Below are 22,345 nucleotides of genomic sequence, written 5' to 3' on the forward strand. Positions count from 1 at the left end.
TAAAAAAAATGAGCTAAGAAATTACTTGCCCTAGGTCACAAAGACACAAACGGAAATTTGAACCCAGGTTTGCCCAAACCAATGGCTAGTTCACATGAGTCTGCCATAGAGGAGCGGGGAGCCCCGGGCAGTGCCCCAGTGTGGTAAAGTGCCCTGCCACAATCTCAATAAAGGGTATTCACAGTTACCCTAGGAAGATGTCACAGCCCCCAAACCCTAAAATACACCAGAGGCTTGTGGGGAGGCCAAATCAGTGTCAAGCTGAGAGTCAAGAAACTTGGGTTCAGGCCTCAGCTCTGTTCTTTACTTGCTATGTAACCTCTAAGTCTACTACTTCGTGGCTCAGTTTCCCCTTCTGAGAAGCAAGGAAAAAAAATGGTTCCCAGTATGGTGCCACAGATCCTAGGGGCCACAGGACCACAAGCACCTATGCTCACCGAGCACTGTTATTACTTGAAAAAAGAATGTGCCTGCCTTATATATGGTAAGCTATTTTTCAAATGCATGCTCATATTATTGTGATTAATAAAATACACATTCATTTCAAAGCAAAAACGACACCATGCCGCTTTTTGCCATTGTGTATTTTCTCAAACAAAAGATACCAAACGAACAGCCACTGCTCATGACTTTGGTTTAAAGAGGCTGGAATCTCCATGTAGAGGATCGCTAAGGGGACAGTCACCAAGGGAACGGTCGCCAAGGGCCCTTCCAGGTCAACTGCGCAGTGGCTGTCCGGCATCATTTGGGCAAATGCTTGCCCTTGGTGTTTCTCAGGCCTGGGTCCCTGTAGGGACAAGCCTGCTGCCAGGACTTTAAGGACCCAGTTCCCAATGTGTGGGCTATGTCCTGGTTCTGCAGCCCAGTGTGTCAGCCCTAAGTGTGGTGTCGCTGCTGCACCTTCATTTCCTCTCCAATTCTCATAGTGACCAGCTGAAGGATGGAGCCTCGGCATTTCCCTCCCCAATCTCTCACCATTAGCTTCTGGTCATAATGTACCCCATCCCCCAGTCACCACTACTGAAGGCCACTGTCCACTTAAGATCTGCTACTGTCAGGCCTCTGACCCACCCCTAGCTAAGCCAAGTGACTTTCCCTTCCTCCCCATGCCACAGCCTGAAGGATTGAGAAGCTCGTCTGATATCCAAGTGCAAGGTCAGAGCTTTCTGTCACCCATCCTACTGGCTCAGTTGGCCACACTCCTCCACCTGGACACACCCTCAGCTCTGGGCCGGGCAGTGGTCCTAGATCACAAACAGAAGCCAGAATCACTGCTTTCTCATTCCCAGTGCCTTCCCCTGCTGGCCCGGGGTTCACACTGGTTCTTGGTGCTGAGTCAGAGCTTTGCAGAGCATCAGAATGAGCAGGGCCCTCCGCTGAGCATTAGCTCCCAGAGGCCCCTATATAGGATTGCCCGCTGTAGAGAGGTTCACAGAAACACCACTCCCAAAAGGAATACTCCCTGGCCTAGAGGCACCCATTCACCCTGACTTTGAGGCACAAATTCCCAATCCCCAGGCATGTCCCCAAACCAGAGGCTGGAGGCCTGCCAACTTCATATTTTAAAAAATAACAAACCCAAGGGCAGAAGAGAGGCCAGCCGCCCCCATACCTAACTGTCCTCTCCTCCCTGAAGACTCCGCTTGCTACTTTTAATCAATTTTCCCTCTATCAGACTGGAAGCAGGCTGAGATCCAGCCTCCTCTGGAGGACACAGGCCATCTCCCTCTCTGGCTTCTAACTTTGCGGGCCGCCGGACAAATGATAACCACCTCCATCCTCTGAGAGACCTCCGTCGCCACCCACCCGCACCGCCACCAACGCTGCGCCCCACCCAGGCTCTGTGGCCCCGAACCCCATGCCCAGCCACCCGCAAACGGCAGAGGGTCTTTGCCGGGGCTACTCCGGAAGCCCCTCCCCGGGGCCTGAGGACTCACTCAGAGGCCCAGCCCAGGCCCTGCGTTCTGCATAAGGACGCCCCTTTCGGCAGCGCCCCCACAGCAAGGGGCACGATGAAAAAGCCAGTGAAGTAGGATGGGGCTGAGACCCTGCGAGGGCCGCAGATTCAACCACCGACGCGCACTCACCATCCAGCGCCACCGAAACCCCGCGTCTGAGCCAGGGCCACGGGGAAACCCACGCGCACGGTTCAATCCGGGCTCCGAGTGACGAAAAGCCGCGCTGGGCTCCAGCCGCCCGGGACGGACGCACCGACCCGTGGATGCACGGACAGTCTCTCCCCTAACTAAGTTTGAAAGTTCCCTCCCGGGCTAAGGAAGCGAGAGGCAGACGGCGCAGGTGCACCTAACGGTCCCGGGCTGGGATCGGTGTGGGGAGCGGGAGTAGGACGCCTGCTGTCCCGGTTTCAGACACGCGAGCTTCCGCCGCGCTCGGCGCGGCGCAGCGCAGCGGGAATCTGGCTGGGGGTTGGGACGGCGATCTGGGAAAGGGAGGGCGGTGTCCCTCACTGCAGCCCCAGCCTGCAAGGACGCCGGTTCCCGGGAGGGGATCGGTCTGGATTGGCCATTGCAAACTCGGAATCCGAGGCCCCGCCAGGCAGTGACCGCCAATTAGTAAATGGCCCAATTAGTGCGTGGCGATGCCTGAGAAGTTAAACCCCGACGCGCAAGTGTGGCTCACCCAGGTGGGGGAGGGGCGGTGCGGGGGCTGTGACTGCCCCCGGGTGACCGCGTGTGACTGTGTGGCCGTCAGGGTGATTAGTGTGTCTTAAGTTCACCGTCCACGGGTGGTTGTGTGTGGCAGTGTGCGCCTGTGTGAGTCATTTTGAGTGCGAGCGTGTGACTGTCGGAGGGACTTCTTTGTGTGACTGCCTCCAGTTGTGACTAGGTGTGACAGCGGATGGGGCATGTAACAGGGTGTGTGGCATAGTAGTGTGTGAATGGGTGACTTGTATGCAGCGGTGTGACAGTGGACGTGGGCGAATGACTGCCTGTCATTGTGTATAAATGACTGTCAGGGTGACTTGTGTGGGACGGTAAGACAGTGTAAGTAGGAGCGTGATCATCTGTGTGTGACAGTGGGTCAGCTTGTGAATGAATGTGAGACAGTCAAGGGGACGTGGGTGAGTGTGTCACTGTGTCATCGTTTGAGTGACTTCTACCTGTGATAAGAACAACTCAGGGCGTGAGCGTACCCACAAGGGTATGTGTGTGAGTGGCATGTGTCCGTCGGCGGGGCTGAGGTGTGCGTGTCCCCGCGCGTGGGCACCGCTGGCATCTCCCCGCGTGTATCCCGAGAGTGCCGGCGTCCTGCGCCATCAGGTGACTCCTGCCAGTGCTCCAGCCCGGGACGCTCTGGCCTTGGCGTGGGATCCGAAGGCGCGGGCCGGCCCCCCCGCCCAGCCCCCCACCCGGCCCCCGCCTACCTTGCCGCAGTGGTAATAGTCCAGGTGAGCCAGGCCGGCCGGCTCGGCCCCGGGCCGCGCGCCCACCGCGGGCGCCGAGGGGTACAGGCGGACGTCCATGGCGGGCGCGGCGGCGGCGGCGGCTCCCGCGGGCAGTGCCTGGGCGGGCGGCGGGTGGGAGTCAGTGTGAGAGCGGGTGTGCGAGCGCAGGGGGCGGGCCGGGGGCGGTGCCCGGCGGAGCGCCCCGCCCCTGCCCAGCCCGCGCGCGCTATTGTTCCGGCCTCAGGCGCCGCCGAGGGCCCGGGGCCCGGGGCCCGGGAGGGGGGTCCTTCCTTCAGGCCTTGCCGCCACTGGGTCCCCGGCCTGGCCGCCCGCCCCTGGGGGTCCGGGAGGGTTGTGCGCCTGTCCTGGAGACCCTTTCCTGTCCCGCCTTTCGCCGCCGAGGCTGAGAAGAGGGAGAATCCCGTACAACACCCCTCCCCAGAAGTGGAACACTCCTCACCCTAAATATTTAGGGCCACAATAAGCCCCACGTGGCGTGGGGGAGAGAGGGAGGAAGGTGGTGACAGGAACACTTTCGGAGAGTGCTGTCCGTGGGTTGGGGGGCCACCCTACTTGTCACACTGATCTGAGCCCGTGCGAGAAGGGCCCCGGGAGCTTGCTTACACTTAGCCTCTCACTTAAGGTAAGAGGAAACGGAGGCAAGGACTTGTGTCGTCAGTTATGGGGGTCCAGAGGAGCGGGTTCCGCTGCCTCCAGAGTTTCCAAGACTGAAACCATTGGGAGAAGGCAAAAGGAGTGACCCCTTTAACGACAGGGAGAGAGAGGGCCATAGGAATGACCTAGAAACTGAAGTTCTGAGCAGAGGTCGGAATCTGCCCCACCTCATGGTATCCTGGAAAGAAAGGGGACGGTCCCCGTGGTAGGGCAGAGAGGTGACTGAAACAGGCTCCCTTTCCCACATAACACTCAAAAAGCCCCCTTCCTCACTCCTCACATCACCAGGGCGGAACCGACCTGTGGCTCCTCCCCTTTCCCCCCAAGAACTGTCTACACTAGCAGACTCTACTCCCTCACCTCCTATTGACTGCTTCACAACCGTGCTCTGGCTGGGGCTCTCCCACACCCAGGATGCCTGGCTGGGAAGGGCCAACAAGCCAGGAGGCAGAAGTGGATCCGAATGGCACATGGAATGCTATTCGAAAAGAAGGGAGTGAGCCTTTTGCTCACTCAGGAACTAGCTTGGAACTCAGCTCCCAGCTGCTACTTGGGCTGAGCCGGTCCTGTGCCAAGGACCACTATTTGAGATGTGAACATAAAGGGGGCTGCATAGCAGACCTGACAGGCTTGGGTGGCTACGTGGCAAGCCTGACAGACTCGAGTGACTGAAAGAAACCACATGGGATGGTGGATCATAAATTCCTAACTGATCAGATTATGGTGGGTAGTCACATTTCAGGCCCATAGGTTCCTTAGCAAGGCCAGTCTTTACCTTAAACAAACCCTGTCCGTTGTTACACATCTAGGATAACATACCTTTGAAATGTCAGGGTAATTTTTTTTCTCGATCCCTCAGAGGCACCACCACCAGCCCCAGAGCACAAAACCATGTGAGACTCCACTTTCTCTTGTTGCCCACACACCACCTCTATTTACCGTAATAGTTGAATGGAAGCTGTCCTATACCCAGCAATGTGCAAAAAGTAGGTATCTCTCCCGTTGTATTTTTTATCCAATCCTAGAGATCTCCCACTTTGCTTTCTTCCACTTCCTTAAGCTACTACCAATGGGCTTTTCTTACATTCTCTCCTTTGACTCTAAATGCGCAAAAAAGAACTTTTAAAACTGTAATTCTCCAAAGCATTGTCTTAATACATTGAGATTTTTTTGCTTCTGGGTCAGGTCTCAGATTTGGTTCAAATAAAATTTTATGAATTTTTTTGTAGGTTGGGACTTTATTTTGTCAACAGTGACCATAAGGCTCTATTCATACATGATGTGTGAGAAATGCTTTCACTAAGGATTTGGAAACAACAGAGGGAAATTACAGCTCAGAAAGGAAAGAACTTCTAAATAAATTTCAGCAGCCATTGTTTCTAGAAACACATTGCCATATCTCATCAGAAGGAATTTCCCACTGGCCCCTTTCCTTTTTTTTTTTTTTTTTTTCCATCTGGACATTTAACTGACCCAGCACTATTTGATGAAAAGATCACTCACCCCGCCCCTTCTCTGCAGTGTTAGGGTTGTCATAAATTCAGTAGTCCATATGTGCATGGGGCTGTTTCTAAATGCTCTAGTCTGTTCCATTAGACTGTGTTTCAGACTGTCTGGATTGCTATAGCTTTTCAATGTTTCAATGTCCTATAGAAAAGTCTACCTACTTTTTTTCTTCAAGACTGCCTTGGATATTCTCGACCTTCGTGCAGCACTTCCATAGAAGTTTTCAAATCAGCTTCTCTCCTTGCTTATACACACACACACACACACACACACACACACACACACACAAAATCCTGCCGGAAACCTGATTGCTATCACATTGGATTTTTAAATCAATTTGGGTAAAATTGACATTTTCAATATTGTCTTTCTATCCATAAACATAGTATGTCTTTTCATTTGTTTAAGGTTTTTGTCTTTTTTTTTAAAGTTCTCTCAGCAATGTTTTGTAGTTTTCTATGTAGAGACCTTGTGCATATTTTATTAGATTTAGTCCTGGGTGTTTTATGTTTTTGGTACTATTATAAATGGTTGTGTTATGTGGTGTTTTGTTTGTTGCCAGGACTGTGTGATGGCTTTAAAGCAATTCACAAATTCTTTGACACCTCCCAAGGGTTGGAGTTTAACAGCCTTCCCCTTTAAAAATGTTGATCTTGTCCCACCTGTGGTGGCACTGTGGGTAAAGCATCAACCTGGAATGCTGAGGTCACTTGTTCGAAACCCTGGGCTTGCCTGGTCAAGACACATATGGGAGTTGATGCTTCCTGCTGCTCCCCTCTTTTATCTCTGTCTCCTCTAAGAATGAATAAATAAAATCTAAAAAAAAAAAAAAAAAAAAAAGGTTGGTCTTAATGAAATGATGCCACATAGCTTCTGACTCAACATCAAGAAATTTGATACATCTGCTGCCTAACTCTCTCTCGGGGACACTTGCCTTTGAAACCCTAAGCTGCTCTGCAGAGACACTGAAACAAAACAAAGAGGGAAATGACTAGCCAGTTCCCAGTTGGACCAGCCCTTTGCTGTTCCAGCTCCATCCCCTGTCTGAATGCAACCACAGGAAAAACCTAAAACATCCAGCTGAGCCTTTCCTGAATCCCAAATGCACAGAAACCATGAGAGATAATAATGATTACTGTTATTTTAATCTATGAAGTTTTGAGCTGATTTATTACTCAGCAATGTGGGTCTGGAACATACACAGAAGTGGATTTTTTTGTATACTCCCATGTATCTATCAACATTGCCAAACTCGGTTTTTCTAACAAACCTGTAGATTCTCTGGCTTTTAAAAAATATACACCATATTTTATCTCATCTGTAAAAATAAGAGCTTTAATTTTCCTTCTTCAGCACTTACACACTTGACTTCTTTTTCTTGGCTCACTGCACTGGCTAGTATCGCCAGGACAATTTTGGACAATCCTTGTCTCATTCCTGATCTCCGAAAAAAAGCTATCAATATTTCACCATAAGTACAGTGCTTAATGTAACATTTTGAGGGGTCTTTTTGTGTGTTTTTCTTTTTCATTTCATTTTATATTGTTGTGAGTTGGGGAGGTCCATCTTCACAGCAATCTTCTGGGTTGGGAAACAGGACTGCTGTGGCCACTTTACAGATGTGAAGCATGAGGCCCAGGGAGGCATGCTCGACATCACAGTGTGAATAGCAGTACTAACTAGCAGTTCCTAGGCTTGAAGATCCCACCTGGAGCACAGCACCATGAAGGTCTCTGGAAGGTCTGGCAGCGAAGCCCATAGACCCCGAATCTTAGGCTTGCTCTCTTACAATGGCAGTTGATGAGATAAGAAGTTGATGACTCAATTCTCCCAAAGAAACACCCAGCCTTATTTATTGTCCTCAGGATGGAGACAGTGCTTGAGCCCCTCTCTCTTCCTCTTGACCCCATGTGAAATCTGTGAGAAGGGAGTCTCAGTTCTCAGCCAGTGACTAGCTGGATCAGGACAGCTTGGTCAGGTCCTGCCTGCAGCAAGGAGTTTATTGGAGAGTGATTCCCAAGACCCACAGGTGGGGGAGTGGGAAAGTGAGACAAAGAAAGGAAGACAGTCAACAAAAGACAAACCACCCCTGCGGACAATCAGAGCTTAACTCCACCAGGGAATTCTGTTAAACGATGTGAAACTGTGCCTCGAGTTATCCTACTGAGGGGCAAGGAGTTGGGGGTCTTCATCTACCAACTCCTAAAAGTCTTGGGTGGAAGTCTGCTCCCAGAGGGCTATAATTCCCAGACAATTCAGCCGCTTCAGCGGGTCAGGACTCTGGCAACCAGCGAAAGACGTTGATTAGACAAAGAACTGCGGTAACAACAGTCAGAGTTGGGGTTTTGTGAGCTGAAATAGTGAGGTGTAAATGTGAGTGGAGCATCTGTAGTGTCTGCAACAGGGCTCAGACCCATTAATAGAGCAGAACTCTGCTTTCCTTAGTTCATCTCGCTCTGGGGATACGTGTGTGCATGCCTCCCCCCAGGAACTTGGTTGAGAGGGTGGCTGCTGTCTGGGGCAGCAGCTGGGCACTGGTGGGGCCTGTCCATTGTACCCACCACCAGCAGCACTCCAACCTGTCCCAAGGGCAGGGCCAAGAGACACAGCTCCTTCAGGTGCCTAACTCCTACTCATCCTGCAGCGACAGGCTCGACATCACCTCCTTCAGAAGCTCTCCTCTGTGCCCCATTGCACTCTGTACTCACCTCTACTGTGTTTATCCCCCTGTATTTAGCTGATTATTTGTTTGCCTGTCTCCCCAGTTCAGCTGTGAGTTTCTTGAGAGCACAAACTATGTCTCAATTATAGTTGAATCTCTCATCTCTGACATGTGCTCAAAAATATTTTTATGTATTTTTTTAACCAACATTTTCCAAAAACTTCTAAGTGCCAGGTACTTTATATACCTTATCTTTGTTTCATTTTTTTTTTGTTTCATTTTTTTAATGTTAATTTTTTTAGCCATTTACTGTAGAAAATTTGGAAAACCAAGGAAAATATAGACTATAGAAAAATATAGTCTGATGAAATAGACAAAAATGAGTATGATTAATTAAGAAAAGGCTTAGGTCATAGATACAGGAGAGTTTTAAAACCGTAAGATAATAATAAAAACACTTTTACATCAGTATATTTGAAAAGCTAGAGAAAATGAACAGATTTCTAGAAGAGTATAATTTACTGAAATTATTCTGAAGGAAAACATAAGACATAATTTAAAAAGATCAGTTATCAAAAATTTTCTTCCCCAACTCAGGCAAAATCAGTATAACCTTTACACACAAAACTTGGCAATAGTAGCACAGAAATGTCAAGACTGATTTCAATTATTAACATAAATGCAAAATATTCTTAATAAAATAACCACAAATGGAATTTGTAGCATATTTAAAAATAAATTATGACTCACTAGAAGTTCTAACAGTTATCTCAGGAATTCAAGGATGGTTCAACATGAATAATATCTATTAACATAATACATAATATCAACAGGTTAGAAGATAAAATCCAGATTATTGCAATGGATACTAAGAAAGCACTTTAAACTATAATTAACTCATGCCAGAAAACAATCTCTTAGCAGACTAGGAATAAAAATAAACTTTATTCATTGATAAAGAGTATTACCAAAAATTTACAATAAGTATCCTACTTACTGGCTTAACGATGAAATGTAAGCAGTGTATTTATTGAAGTAAACAAAGAAAAAGATAAAAATGGCTGATTTTAATACTTCTATTTCACATTGATTCCAGAGGTGCTGGACCTTTCAATAAGAAAAGACAAAGAAAGAAATAGTAAGATGATTGGAAAGGAAGAGCAGAATCAATCTCTCTCTCTTCCTCTCTCTTTCTCCCTCTCTCTCTGCAGATAACATGATCATCTATGCAGAAAATCCAAAAGGATCTCCAGAAAAAATGAGGTTAGTAAATTCCCTGGATACAAGATAAACGTTCAAAACTGTATTTGTATTCCTACACATTGAGAAATATATATACAGCATATGTTATATAGTCACATAATGTATAAATATTAATATACTCAAAAATGTATATACTCTCAATGGATGTGTGTGTGTGTGTGTGAGCTTGTGTGTCAGGGACTGACTGGGTGTGTATGTGTGTGTGAGCTTGTGTGTGTCAGGGACTGACTAGGAAGATGAAGGAACTTTCTGGAATGAGCCTAATGTTCTGTATGTTGATACAGTTTCAGGTTACACAGGCAGACGGAGGTGTTAAAACTTAGCAAATGTACATTTAAGATCTGTACATTTCATTGCATATAAATTTCAAATCAAAAGAAAAAATGTAAACAAATATTGAACTCTACTGATATGTGGGCTGATATATTTTAGGGGGAGTTAAAAGATGTCTGCGTGTGAAATTTATTTAAAAAGAGAGAGAGAGAGAGATGAATTGATGGGTGGGTAGAGATACAGCTAACTGGATAATTATGTGTTAAAGCCCGGAGATAAAATGTTAATGGCCGAACCCAGGTGGTGGGTATGCAGGTGCTCACTGGAATATTCTGTCAACATCGTTCATTCAACTGTCCTAATAGATACTGAAGGAAGGGGTCTTGCATGTTGTGGTGGCAACTGTGTACAAACATTTGTGCAGACACTTCTGCCTATATCCTGCTATTTACGATGCTTTCCCCTTAAAAAAATCCTTCCTTCCTTCTTTGCCTTTTTCCCTCATTTCATCTAGCAAATAGCAACAAATTGCCAACACTGGGTTGGCAGCAAGTCCCTTCTACGGTTCCCAGACCCCTCCCCCACACTGAGCCCTCCTCAGCCCCTTTGCCCACGTAGGATCAGCTACTCCTTCCCTGGACAACTAACTGCCCAGACCTCAACTGAGAGCAGCACCGAGTTGTATGGCGATCGCCGCACACAGGAGCCTCACTGTACCGTGACCGTGGAGAGCAAGAACTGGATTTATCTTTGCAGCTCCCTCCACCCCCTGCCACTGCCTGAGCTCCGGGCCTGGTGCACAGTGGATCTTCTGGAAGTGTTTAGAAACGGCACAGACAGAAAGGGAAAATGTCCTGTGTCCAGCCGGTGGAATTTCAGATTTCTTCCCAAACTTTCCTTAATGGTGTCTGATTGCCTTTTGGGAAAGAAGAACCCACAGCTCACCCAGGGGCCTCCGCAGTGGCCTTGACAAGGCTCTCCGCCAGTTTTTCATCAAGGGAGGGGGGACCCGCATGCTGACTTGCAACGATGTTTGTTTGCTTAGCCGTGTGTTTATTGTTGGCTTGCTTATTTTATTCTTTTGTCCGCTGTTCGGTTTCCTTTAAGATATCCAGAGAAGGAAACCATTATACATAAAGAAATTTGAATTTTTGAATGCCCGCTTCTCATCTGAAATGTCACTTGCACGTTAAGTCTGTGTCCCTGAGTTGCTGTGGCAACCTCTGCAGCACTCTTTGCTGGGGTGACAAAGGGGCCCTTTGTTAGCCAGGAGGCCAGGTCTGGGTGCAGGGACATCCTATTCAGCCCACTGCAACAAAGGAGCACACGTCCCACTCTCTGAGCAGAGCAGCCGCCCGCCCGATTATGCCTGCACTGTTGACAACCTTCCATGGGGAAACAGAAAAGAAGTCCCCTATTATTGGCATCTTTGAACCAAAGTTGTTTTTTTCTTTTCCCCTTTCTGTGCTGCTTGCTGTACAAAAACCCCTGTAAAGGGCCCCACTCCTGCTCCTCCTGCAAAGAAAAACACCGACTGTGAGGCCTCCCTGGAAGAGGGATGAGGCTCCCAATCTTAATTGAATCTCCTAAACTTGGTTATTAAAATGGCAACTCTAGCAGCAGTGGGTGAGCAGATGGGCTGTACACATTTTAGCAAGCAGGCTGGCCCCGGGCCTGAAAGCAGTCCCGTGGCCCGCTGGCTCCAGAGTCAGCTCTCGACCCAAGAGCGAGGGGCTTGCACTAAGGGCAGGCCCCCCATGTCCTGGGATGAGACCTGGAGCTCAAGTCTCATTCAGCCTTAGACTCTCCTTCCCCTGCCAAGTGAAGCCCAGGGAGCACTGCCTTCCACGAGCTGGCTGAGCTGGTCCTGGGAGAGCAAGGCAGGGACCCAACATGCAGACTGTGGGCTTAGGTCTTTCAAGGCCGCTGGCTAGTGGAGAGCAGCCCCAGGCCCAGGCTGCAGCCCCCTGCCCTCCTTCCGCTCCCAGCGCCATGGGGTTCCACGCCTCACCACTACAGGTTAAGCCCATTTGAGGCTCTTAGAGACCTTCTTTCTCTCCTCTATCACTGCTCCCACCACAACTGTGTTTCACATTTCTCTCTCTGATCCAGTGTTGTGTGTAAATGTCAAGGTTGGAAGTTCTGACACAGCCAGGAACAAGTTCTGTCTCATTTATTGTGCATCAGGGGCCAGGACAGTGCCTGACACACAGTATGTACTTGGGAAGGATTTGTTGAACCGACAAATCATGAATGAACAAAGCTATCAACATGGACTTATTTTATCCTATCAGCCTTTCCTTGAGGTTGAAGCCATTTTCCTCATTGAATTCTATTTCCTGCTATCCTCTATTGCGGAGTCAAGAGCTAGGACAGGCTACCAAGATGACAGATGAGGTCCCCGCTGAGAGGGGCTGCACTCAGACAGATGTGTGGGCAGTGGAGGGCAGGGAGTACCCAATGGGGGTGTCCCAGAAGCTGCAGGAGCTGGCGGGGGCGGCTGCAGGAGGCAAGAAGGAAGGATGCTAGGAGTTCCAGGATGAGGACACTCCCAAACCAAAGGGAGGACCAGGAGCTGCCTGAGCAAAGAAGAACACTTCAGTCAGAAGAAACACCAGAGCAGAGACAGGTGTGAAGTAGCCTGTGTACACAGCCTTCCCCCCTCCCGTGAGGCTGGTTAGTGGTAGAGAACACAGGCATGCAGGGAGGGCCTGGATTCAGCTGGAGAGGCAAAGCCAGAGGGAGGAGCCTGTGCGCCAGGCTTAGGAGTTCGAAGCCAAGGGGACCGTGCACAGTTGTATAGGTTGTGTACTGTGTAAAGGGGGTTAGTGAAGTCCACTCGCTAAGCCCTGTGGCCATAGCTGAATCCTCCACTTAGAGAGGCAGGAGGGTCAGCTTGCAAAGGCATCAGCAACTCAGGTGTCTGTTCCCAGGAGTGGGCGACAGTGTCCTCAGCCCAAACTCCAGACAGAGGGTATTGGGGGGAGGGGGTACCAAACCCAAAAGACGGCTAGGCAAGAATCAGGATACATGAGCAATACCTGGAGAATCATTAGCGGCTAGCTGGGCTGCCAGTGATGTCTGAACACGCACCACCACCCTGCCCACCCACCCCCAGATTCTCAAGCCATGAGCACCAGTGGGTGAAGGCATTTGCTAGGGAGCAGTGGAAACTGTCGGCCTTCAAATCAATTCTAGATTAAGAGAAGAAGGCAAGGCAGGACAGGAGCGGATTCTGAGAAAGGGAGGCAGTTCTGGTTTTCGATGTCTCCATGGGATGAGGCTAGAGGGATAGTGAGAAGGCTGAGGATGGTACAAAGAGGCCTACAAGTTGGAAGTATTAATTTAAGATGGGCGAGCGGCAGTACTAAGGGGGAGACCATTTCTAGGCAGTGAGGATTGGGATGGTCTTTGGAGAGAGCGAAGCCCAGGGTGGGAGAAGAAGGCCTCAGGCCAGCAGCTGGACTTGGGGGTGGCAGAGCAGCCAGGCCATGATCTCCTCAAAGAAGGATAGGGATGCAACCTGCATCAAGTCCCAGGTCCACAGCCCTCCTCCTCACACAGGCTAGATGAACTATAAATATTTGTTGGATCAATGACTAGATTGATAACATTAGTGATCAAGATATCCTGAACGTTATCTAGGAATGTCTGAGAGGTTTGGAAGGGAAGGAAGCAGGGAAGGGTATGACACGGAAGAAATCTATTTGGAGAATATGCATCCTTTAGGGTTATATTAGATGTCGTAACAAATATCCCCCAAATTTCAATGGTTCAACCTCACTGGAGAGTCCAATCTAGTTGTTCCTTCTTGCCTGACAGCCTTCCTCCACCTAGTGATGCAGGGATCAGGCTTCCTCCAGCTTGGGCACCACTGTCCCCTAGGGCCTTGCAGTCCTTTGCCTCAAGCTGGCAGATAAAAGCAGGGATAGTGAGAAGCCCCAGCTGCTTCTAACCAGGAAGTGAGACGTTACTTCTGCTCACCTTCCCTTGATGAGAACTAGTCCATGGCTAATCCTAGGTGCAAGGCAAGCTGGGAAATGTAGTCCCAGAATGGAAAGATGGCTCCTCAAAACAATGACCATGGACAGGGCAACTCTTGACCTTGCTTGAGATTCTATCTGGAACTTGGAGATCAGTGGCATGTGTGTGTGTGTGTGGGGGGGGGGGGGGGGGGGGGGGGGATGACTGTGTCACTGAAGGTTGTTGCATTTGATCCTCACTTACCTTGGGAAATGGAGCTCATCTGCTCACTATTCCTTTTTTAATGTTATTATTAAATTTTGGGGGATATGCCTGACCTGTGGTGGCGCAGTGGATAAAGCATCGACCTGGAAATGCTGAGGTCGTCGGTTCGAAACCCTGGGCTTGCCTGGTCAAGGCACATATGGGAGTTGATGCTTCCAGCTCCTCTCTCTCTCTCTCTCTCTCTCTCCCTCTCCTCTCTAAAATGAATAAATAAATAAAAATTTAAAAAAATAAATAAATAAACAATGGTGATAATGATAATTATAATAATAACTCCCTTTACTAAACATTAAAAAAAAATTTTTAAATTTTGGGGGATAATATTGGTTAATAATATATAATTTTCAGTTGTACAAAATTATAATTGACATTCATGTATTCCTTCAATAACCACATATTTATCCCTCATACTTTACAGACGAAACAGGTCCAGGGCGAGCGCAGTAAGCACAGTCAACCAGGGTGAAGCCAGAACTGGAACCCAGGGCATCTCTGCTAGCTCCCCTCGTCCACGGCATCTAGAATATAGCCTGTCACAACAGAACACTCCCGCCGCCCCCTCCCCCGGCAAGGAGGGGGAGCAGCCTGTTGCCATCAGGACCGGGCATTTTCTTTCATTGACAGTGGGGAGGAGGGGCCTTTATTCCCCAGCCCTGTGGGCGGAGCTTGGCCTGGCTCACCCTGCTGTGTCAGGAATTCTTCCTCTATTGTTCAGCGACTCCCTTACAAAGGAAAGGTCTTTGGACACGTTTTTAAACACTATCAACTCTGCCCTGTGTTCATTACATTTCCCTTTGTCCTGAAGGTGGACCCAGACAACTTTTCCATAAAAAAATTCAGTGGGACCTTTACAAAGTCACAGTGGATTAAATAGCAGCATTTGTGATAAGTTAGATTTTCCCCCACACCCCCTTCTTTTCCTCCCCCCCTTTTTTTGGCCTAGCACCAAAAACCAAAGGCTAAAAAGGCAACCAATCTCAGCTGCTTTGAAATATAGCTCTGTCTGGACACTGCGTGATCCTGTGTTTGGGCCTCGTACTAAATTAATATACACATGAGGATCATAGTGCTGCAATTCCAGTGCAATTTGAGGGGTGCTTTCATTGGGATGACACTGATTTAAAGACTAATCTAAGAAGAATGGACGTTCTTACTTCACTAAGTCTCCCTGCCCAGGACAGGAAGTCCTATTATTTATTTGATATTATAGTTACTGAAGTCCTATAAGACCCCTTCCTGGCCTGGCTCCCAGGAGTCCTCCTGGGTGCCCTTTTCCATGTGGCTTTCAGGATAGCATGTGTCCCTGCTTGTCCTCCTACCTCCCAGGTCACTTCTTCTTGGTATCTTCTGCTGGTCCCGTCTCTTCTCCAGACCTCTACCCTGGGCCCTGGATCTCGGGCTTACCATTCTCAAGGATTCTACTACATACATAACTCAGTGGGAAACGTCTTCATGCACATGGGTCTTCCCTCAGTCTGAGTATTGGTTTTCTCATGCTCCCTCACCAGTGGGAACACTGGGCAAAAAAGCCATGGAGGGTTCAATTCCTTACCATGTCAGTACTGATGACAGTTGCCAGGGTCCCTACAGGGGTAGCTTGGCCCAGCAAAGAGAGCTTTGGGGACTGGGGTGAGAAAGCCTCCTTGCATTAAAGTTAAGCTTCCGTGTTGATCTATGAGAATAGCAGTCTCAATCTGAAATGCAAATGCAGACGCTACACTTAGAAGAAAATTGTGATAGATGCAAACATGGCCTCTCCTCCACATGTAGAAAAATCATCTCTGCACTAGTTGGTCCTGGGTTTAAATCTCAGCCCTTCCCTCCACTCCCTGGGCGGTCTTGGGGAAGACAGGTAACACCTTCTGAATCTCCATTTCGTGCTCAGTAAAGTGAAGATAATAATACCTAGATGCTTTGGGAATTCATTCATTCATTCAACACGTATAGATTGAGTGCCGGTCATACACTTCGCCCTGTTTTAAACACTGGGGACCCAGCATTGAGGAAGCAGACAAAAATCCATGGCTTCATGGAACTCACATGCTAGGAGAGGGCAGACAATAACAAAATAAGACTTTAAGAGCTAAGAGAACTAAAAAAGAAACATAAGGGACTTACCTCTGAAGTGGAATATTCAGGGATGGGCTCTTGTTAAGGTGACCTCTGACTGGGGAAGGTCAAGGGTAAAAATAGGGAGATTGTTTTGTGTTATAGCAATTATTCAAGAGAGGTGATGGTGGCTTAGGATAGACAGAGTGGTAGCCATGAGTATAATAAGGTTTTCTTTAAAAATTATGAGAATTGAGTGGCAACTGAGTTGGCACTGAGATTGAGGGTGGAGAAGGTTAGAGGGGTCAGCAGGAATTCAACTGGAACCAAGTCCACTGGAGATATCTACCTGTTCCAAGTGGAGAGAGCAGGCAAATAGCTGGACACGTGGGTCTGGAGGTCAGGGGAGGGGCTCAGACCAGCAATATACAATTAGGATTAGAGAAGAGACTCAAACGAGGTGTTCAGGCCACCGTGAATCATAAAAAAGAGACAGACAGGTCTGTGCTGGGCATTGTCGAGGCTCACTCCCTGCCAGCTTGCTCCAGCATTTCAGGGTGCACAGTTCCAGTTGATGTCTCACACATATTTTACAGGGCTAGGTCCTCCCAGGCCTCTCAGAGTTGGGCTGGAACAAACCATATCTACCAGGGGCCTGCAGAACTTTCTCCAAATACCCACTCCTGAGTCAGATTTGCCCTCGTAGATTCCCACTCAATGGATCTAGGTCTTTATGTTGTAAAAGCTCCCCAGATGGTTTAGATGGATACCCAGGCCTCATCCATTGGTCAGAATCCTGAAAGCCAAACTCATAATGTCAAGAGTATTGTCAAAGAGGAACAAAAGTGGAAACAGGGTATCCAAATGATAGAGGTGGGTGTTCTTGTCCTCATTATACAGATGAAGGGTCTGCAGCTAAGAGATTAAATGACATTCCCGATGTCACACAGATGGTGACTGGCAGCCAGGATGTGACCCATGTTCTAGGGTCAAATGGGTGTTCCTGCCACCAGACCACCATGCTGCTGCTCCGTCACTCAAGGAGGGGGAAGTTACTCTGATGGTCTGAGTGACAAATACATGCCAGGAGTAAGTCCCTCTGCACTCTTAGCCAACTTTTCAGCCTGAAAGAAGTAAAGATGTAGTCAGGGCCTCTCTGACCCTGGTATCATCAGAAGCTCCGGGACGACGCCTGGGTCCCCACGGGTGTGTGGTATTAGGTCTGAGGGAGAAGTGTGGCCTTAGAGGCAAAGTGCTAGCTGCCCCCAATACTGCCACTCCACAGAATCCATCCCCCACTCCCCTGGGTGCCCGGCCCCAGACCATGACCTTCCCACCTCAGCGCTGGTCCCTGGGGTCCTGGCAGGAGAGGGTTAAAGTCCTGAGAATTCGAGGGCTCTTCTCTCATGAGAATGGAATGTGGAGGGAGTGATGGAGGCTGCCCAGTGCTGAGCACAGCCATTGTTACAGAACAATGGACCCCCAGGAACAGGACAGCAGACGCTAATTATGGGACACTTATGAGGCCTCTGTGACTACCAGCATAAGAAACTAAGCTCACTGGCTTGCTTTAGTCATAACTATTCCCAAACTACTCTGCCCAGGAGTGGGAAGAAAAAAACTGTTAACTCGGGGCATCATAAAAGACAGCCCAGGGGTTCTCTACTTTGGGGCATGTTAATATCACCAGTCGCTTAACTAATGCACAGACTCTCAGGCCCCACTTCCAGAAATGAGGTGGGTTTGAGTGGAAATGAAGGTAGTCCATGGAGATTTACAGAAGTCCAAATTCAGCCCTCCTTAGGAGCTGGCGGAAGTCCTGGCCACCTTATTGGAGCTTTCTCAGGACCCTCGCTCCCTTAGCAAGGACTTCGGTGCCCTGCTGATGTTGCCTGAGCCTTGTGAGCTAATAAATGCATCCTCAAATACTGCCTGGACGCCAAGCCAGCTCACCAGGAAGACCAAGTCAGATGACCCTCTCAAACCTGGAGGGATGAGGGCTCTGAGGATGGAATGGAGGCAGAAAAAAGACTTCATCTGAGGGATCCCCAATCCCCGACCCCTGAATTAATCAGGTGACTTCATGCAAGAATCAGACACGTATGGTAATCCACCTTGGGCCAAAAGGATAATTGACGGGCAAGTTTGCTTAACGTGGAAAGAGCTGCACCTGACCTCAGAAATAACCGGAACCCAAAGTTAAATGACTCCAGATTTTCCCCTGACTTTGTTCTTACATACTGGCTTTCTGGGCCACCTGGACGCCACCAACTCCCTGCCTCACATCTTCCAACCTATCCCATCAGAAAGATGCTAAGTTTCTTCCTTTAACTCCGATTTGAAAATTCCCAGGAAGGCTTCCGACCACCCCAAGAGGATCTCTGTTTCCAGCTGTGGTCCAGGGAAGTAAGCCGCATTGATTGACAGTCGGCAGAGCCAAAGGGAGGAAGTAGGATGGAAAGCCTCTCCCCACAATGAGTGGAATGTGGGACTAGGCAAAATTTGTTCCCTACAGCTCTTCACGTACCCTTCTCCATTTAAACCTCACAACCCCCAAGTATGATAGGTAGGCTTATTCTCTGTTTTGACAGATAAAAATACTAAGACTCAGAAAGTTGAAGAGACTTTCTCAAGGTCACACAGCTAGCCAGTGGCAGAGATGGACTTCCTGACTAGGTCTTCCTGTATCCCGAGTTCATGCTCTCTACTGTATTGGGTTAGATGCATGAGGGAGACGTCCAGTTCACTGTCAGGTGTACCAAAGAAAGATGGGCAATACTGGGGAGAAGGGGCAACTGCACAGGAGAATGGACAGGTAAGCTGGGATCACATTCTAGAGAGATGTGAATGTTAGACTAAAACTTCATCTCTTATTTAGAAGCCAATGGGGAGCCAATGGCGGTTTCTGAACAAGAGTGTACTGTTGGATTTGGGGTGCTAACCGCGATCTCTAAGAGCTGGGAATATGCTAGTCAGTGCAGAGAGAGGTTAGGTTCTCGGGGACCACACACTGTTCACAGGATCGTAGACTCTTGGCTCCTCCGTCTCAGCAGCTGTCAGTCACCCTCTCTGGACATCCTCAGTCCCCGGGCTGGCCAGATGCTGGACTCGATACCTGTGAGTCCCTCTTTAAGCTCACGACAAGGAAGAAATGGGTGTGACGGTCCTTGTCATGGGATCCTGGCTTACTGGGGAATTTACTAGGGAATTACTGGGGATGTAGGGAGCAGAGCTCCCAAAGGAGGCAGAAGAAGGCAGGGGAGACTCTGAGTTCGGAGGAGCACACACTCTCGATTTCTTTATTTTGAACAAAATCCTGTTTGAGGATGACCTGAAGTGACCTCAATCAATGCTGGTTTGGGATGATTAGAGATGGCACCTGACAGAATCAGTAAATAAGGCAGGCAAAGAAATTTGACAGAGATTTAGTAATTATTGCTGGAGGTATCACCTCAGAATTGCAAGTGTCAGATGTCTCTGTAAACAAGCCTTTTAAAGCTCACTTTAAAATCAATACGGGAAATGGTTGTCTGTGGAAATCAGGTACACACGCCACCAGGACAAATTAAACAACCCCAAACCTGTCCTGACATAATGGATTATTGTGGCTTGGGACAGAAATTTCTGTGATAGCAAACATTAATGTATCTTGAATGCCTTAAATGGTTACAAAGACCATGTGCTGTTTTGGGTGATTCCCCAAATGGCTCTGTTGATGAAAACGACACCCATGCCCAAGATACTGGGGAAGGGTTTGAATAACATCGCTCCTTTAAAAATCAAGTAGAAATAAAAACAAAACAGTATGTTAAATTATTTTTAAAATCTATAAGTTAAAATGTGTATCTGTGAGTAAATAATGCCGATAAAATTTATAAATATCAATTTCAATCATGGCTTAATGGTTTTTGATATTTAAGTTGGACAAAATTTTGGAGGCTACTGTAAATTGGAAAATGAATGGAGGTGCTTTATATTCTTGGTTGCCCTGTATTTAAATATATATGGTATTGGGTATTACTATGGCTAGGCACTTCCCCGGCTCCATGTTGCCCAGAGGGTTCAACAAGTATGAAAAATATACCAACTTTCACTTAAAGATGGTGAACTGAACCCAAGCTTTGAGGTCCACTCCCTTTAGAAATTCCATTAAAGCAACATTCAAGGGTCTAGCAACAACAAACAAACCAAAAGGAGAAAAGGTAACGGCAATATTTTGGAAGCTGGAAAGCAGTCAATGAGTGAAACTTATTTAGCCCAGAACTAAGAAAACTGAATTCTAAGACAGCAGGAAGTCAACTCAAGAACAAACTGAATTTACACTCAAAATGCCCTCCCCCAAATATTGGCCTTTGTTATTAGGTATCTCTGGATGTAGAGACGAGGATTCAGCTACAGCTGAAGGACCAGTTGAAAGTCTGGGGGAAAGACAGTGGATGCCCCGACCCTATTCCTCGCCTGCCTCTTTACACCAGGCAGATGACGGAGCCAGGCGATGACTGAGTGTCTAGTCTCTGCAGAAGGGACACCAGAGTGGAAGGAAACAAACCAAGTAAACATACACATCCTGGAGCTTGAAATCCCCAAACCTCTCCCCTTACTCAGTGTGCAGCAAGCACTCTGGCCAATCCTTCCTCCTCCAGGCAGGAGACTGTCAAAATCTTCTCTTCTCTGAGCAGTCTGACCAGCACAGCAGGAAAGACCCCATGATCCTGAGATTGGGACTGCTGGAGGAAATGGCCCCTCAAACCACCCAAAGAGAAACTCACAGCCAACAAGTTCCACTCGTGTTTTCAGAGCTTCTAATAGATTTCTTAGTTCCCTATTATTAAATACTCTATGTTCAGGTACCTAAGTGACTACAAGACATCTGAGGAAAACCAAAACCATAAGGGGAGAGGGATGGCAGGCAAGACAATGCTGCCCTGCCCCCAGCCATATATGCCCTGAACCCGGCACTATGTCATGTCATATGGCACATTTGCAGTTTCAAGTTTGCCAGTGCAATGAAGGTTGTTGATCAACTGATTTTGAGATGAGGAGATTAGCATAGATTATCCGAATGAGCCCGATCTAATCGCACGCACCCTTAAAAGCCGAGAACATTTCTTGGCCATGGTCAGAGGGAGATGTGATGTTACTGGCTTTGCAGATGAGGAAGGGGGCAATGAGACAAGGAATGTGGGTGGCTTCTAAAAGCTGGAAAAGGCAAGAAAACAGATTCTGCCTTAGTGCTTTAGAAAGAAACACAGTCCTGCAGATACCGGGGCTTAACCCAGTGAAATCTACATTGAACATCTATCCTGCAGAAGAAGGAGATAATCAATGTGTGCTGTGTTCATTTGTTGCAGCAGCAAGTAAAACCAATACGGGGGGATTTAAAGACGGAGATAGCATTCAGGAAGAAGAAAATCTCTTTTTAAAAAAGTATTAAAGGAATGAAGTATTGCAAGCATGAAATGGGCACGGGATTCTGTTTTTCAAAAAGCAACATTCTGAGAGCAATAAAGTGCTGTCGAGGTTAAAGGTATGATAGGAGAAAAAAAAATTCTTTTTAAGTCAACGGCAGGGTTGGAAGATATAGATGAGGAAGGTTCCCAGAAAATAGATAAAAAAGACAAAGATGGAGAAAATAGGCAAGAAAAGATACCATCAGAAGATGTCGCCTGACCTGGGATGGCGCAGTGGATAAAGCGCCGATCTGGAACGCTGAGGCCACCGGTTCGAAACCCTGCACTTGTCTGGTCAAGGCACATATGGGAGTTGATGCTTCCTGCTCCTCCCCCCTTCTCTCTTTCTCTCTGTCTCTCTCTATCTCCTCTCTAAAATAAATAAATTAAAAAAAAAAAAAGATGTCACCTGCAAATAAGAGAAACATAGGGGAGTGTCACCAATAAAACAATAACTAAACTTGTCCCAAAAAGAAACACGTGATTCCCAGATCGAAAAGGGCCACGATCCCCCAGCGAGACAGACAAAAATAGGCTCATGCTAATGCGCATCATCATGAAATTTCAAACCACTGGGAGCAAAGAGAGAATTTTTAAAATATTTCTGATTATTTTTAGACTACCTAATCTGTCCATTCCTGAGAGGAATATGTCACAATGCGCAACAACAAATAATGATCAACATCTCCTTGAGGTTCTATCAATGAGAACCTCAAGATGCTTCATCTATTTTTAGTGTATACTTTTTATTTTTCACTCTCAGTTTACATGCAGTGTTATTCTGTGTTAGTTTCAGGTATACAGCATAGTGGT

The 22,345-nt window shown here is 47.8% G+C and overlaps 1 protein-coding gene across 4 annotated transcripts in view; it reads right to left on the reverse strand.

Moving 5' to 3' along the window:
- Positions 1-22,345, reverse strand: part of TOX2 (TOX high mobility group box family member 2) — a 152,892-nt gene that overhangs the window by 113,374 nt on the left and 17,173 nt on the right. For 2 of the 4 annotated variants that reach the window (XM_066236679.1, XM_066236680.1), the window contains exon 1: positions 3,386-3,522. The exons of 1 other annotated variant lie outside the window; for it this stretch is intronic. In XM_066236679.1, coding sequence (XP_066092776.1) covers positions 3,386-3,484 — 99 coding nt within the window. In that variant the 5' untranslated portion in view covers positions 3,485-3,522. Of the gene's footprint in view, positions 1-2,087; positions 2,377-3,385; positions 3,523-22,345 lie in introns of those variants that run through there. One more of the 4 variants, XM_066236682.1, reaches the window with a different exon arrangement.

Source organism: Saccopteryx bilineata, chromosome 6 (assembly GCF_036850765.1).
Source record: "Saccopteryx bilineata isolate mSacBil1 chromosome 6, mSacBil1_pri_phased_curated, whole genome shotgun sequence".
In the NCBI taxonomy this organism is placed as follows: domain Eukaryota; kingdom Metazoa; phylum Chordata; class Mammalia; order Chiroptera; family Emballonuridae; genus Saccopteryx; species Saccopteryx bilineata.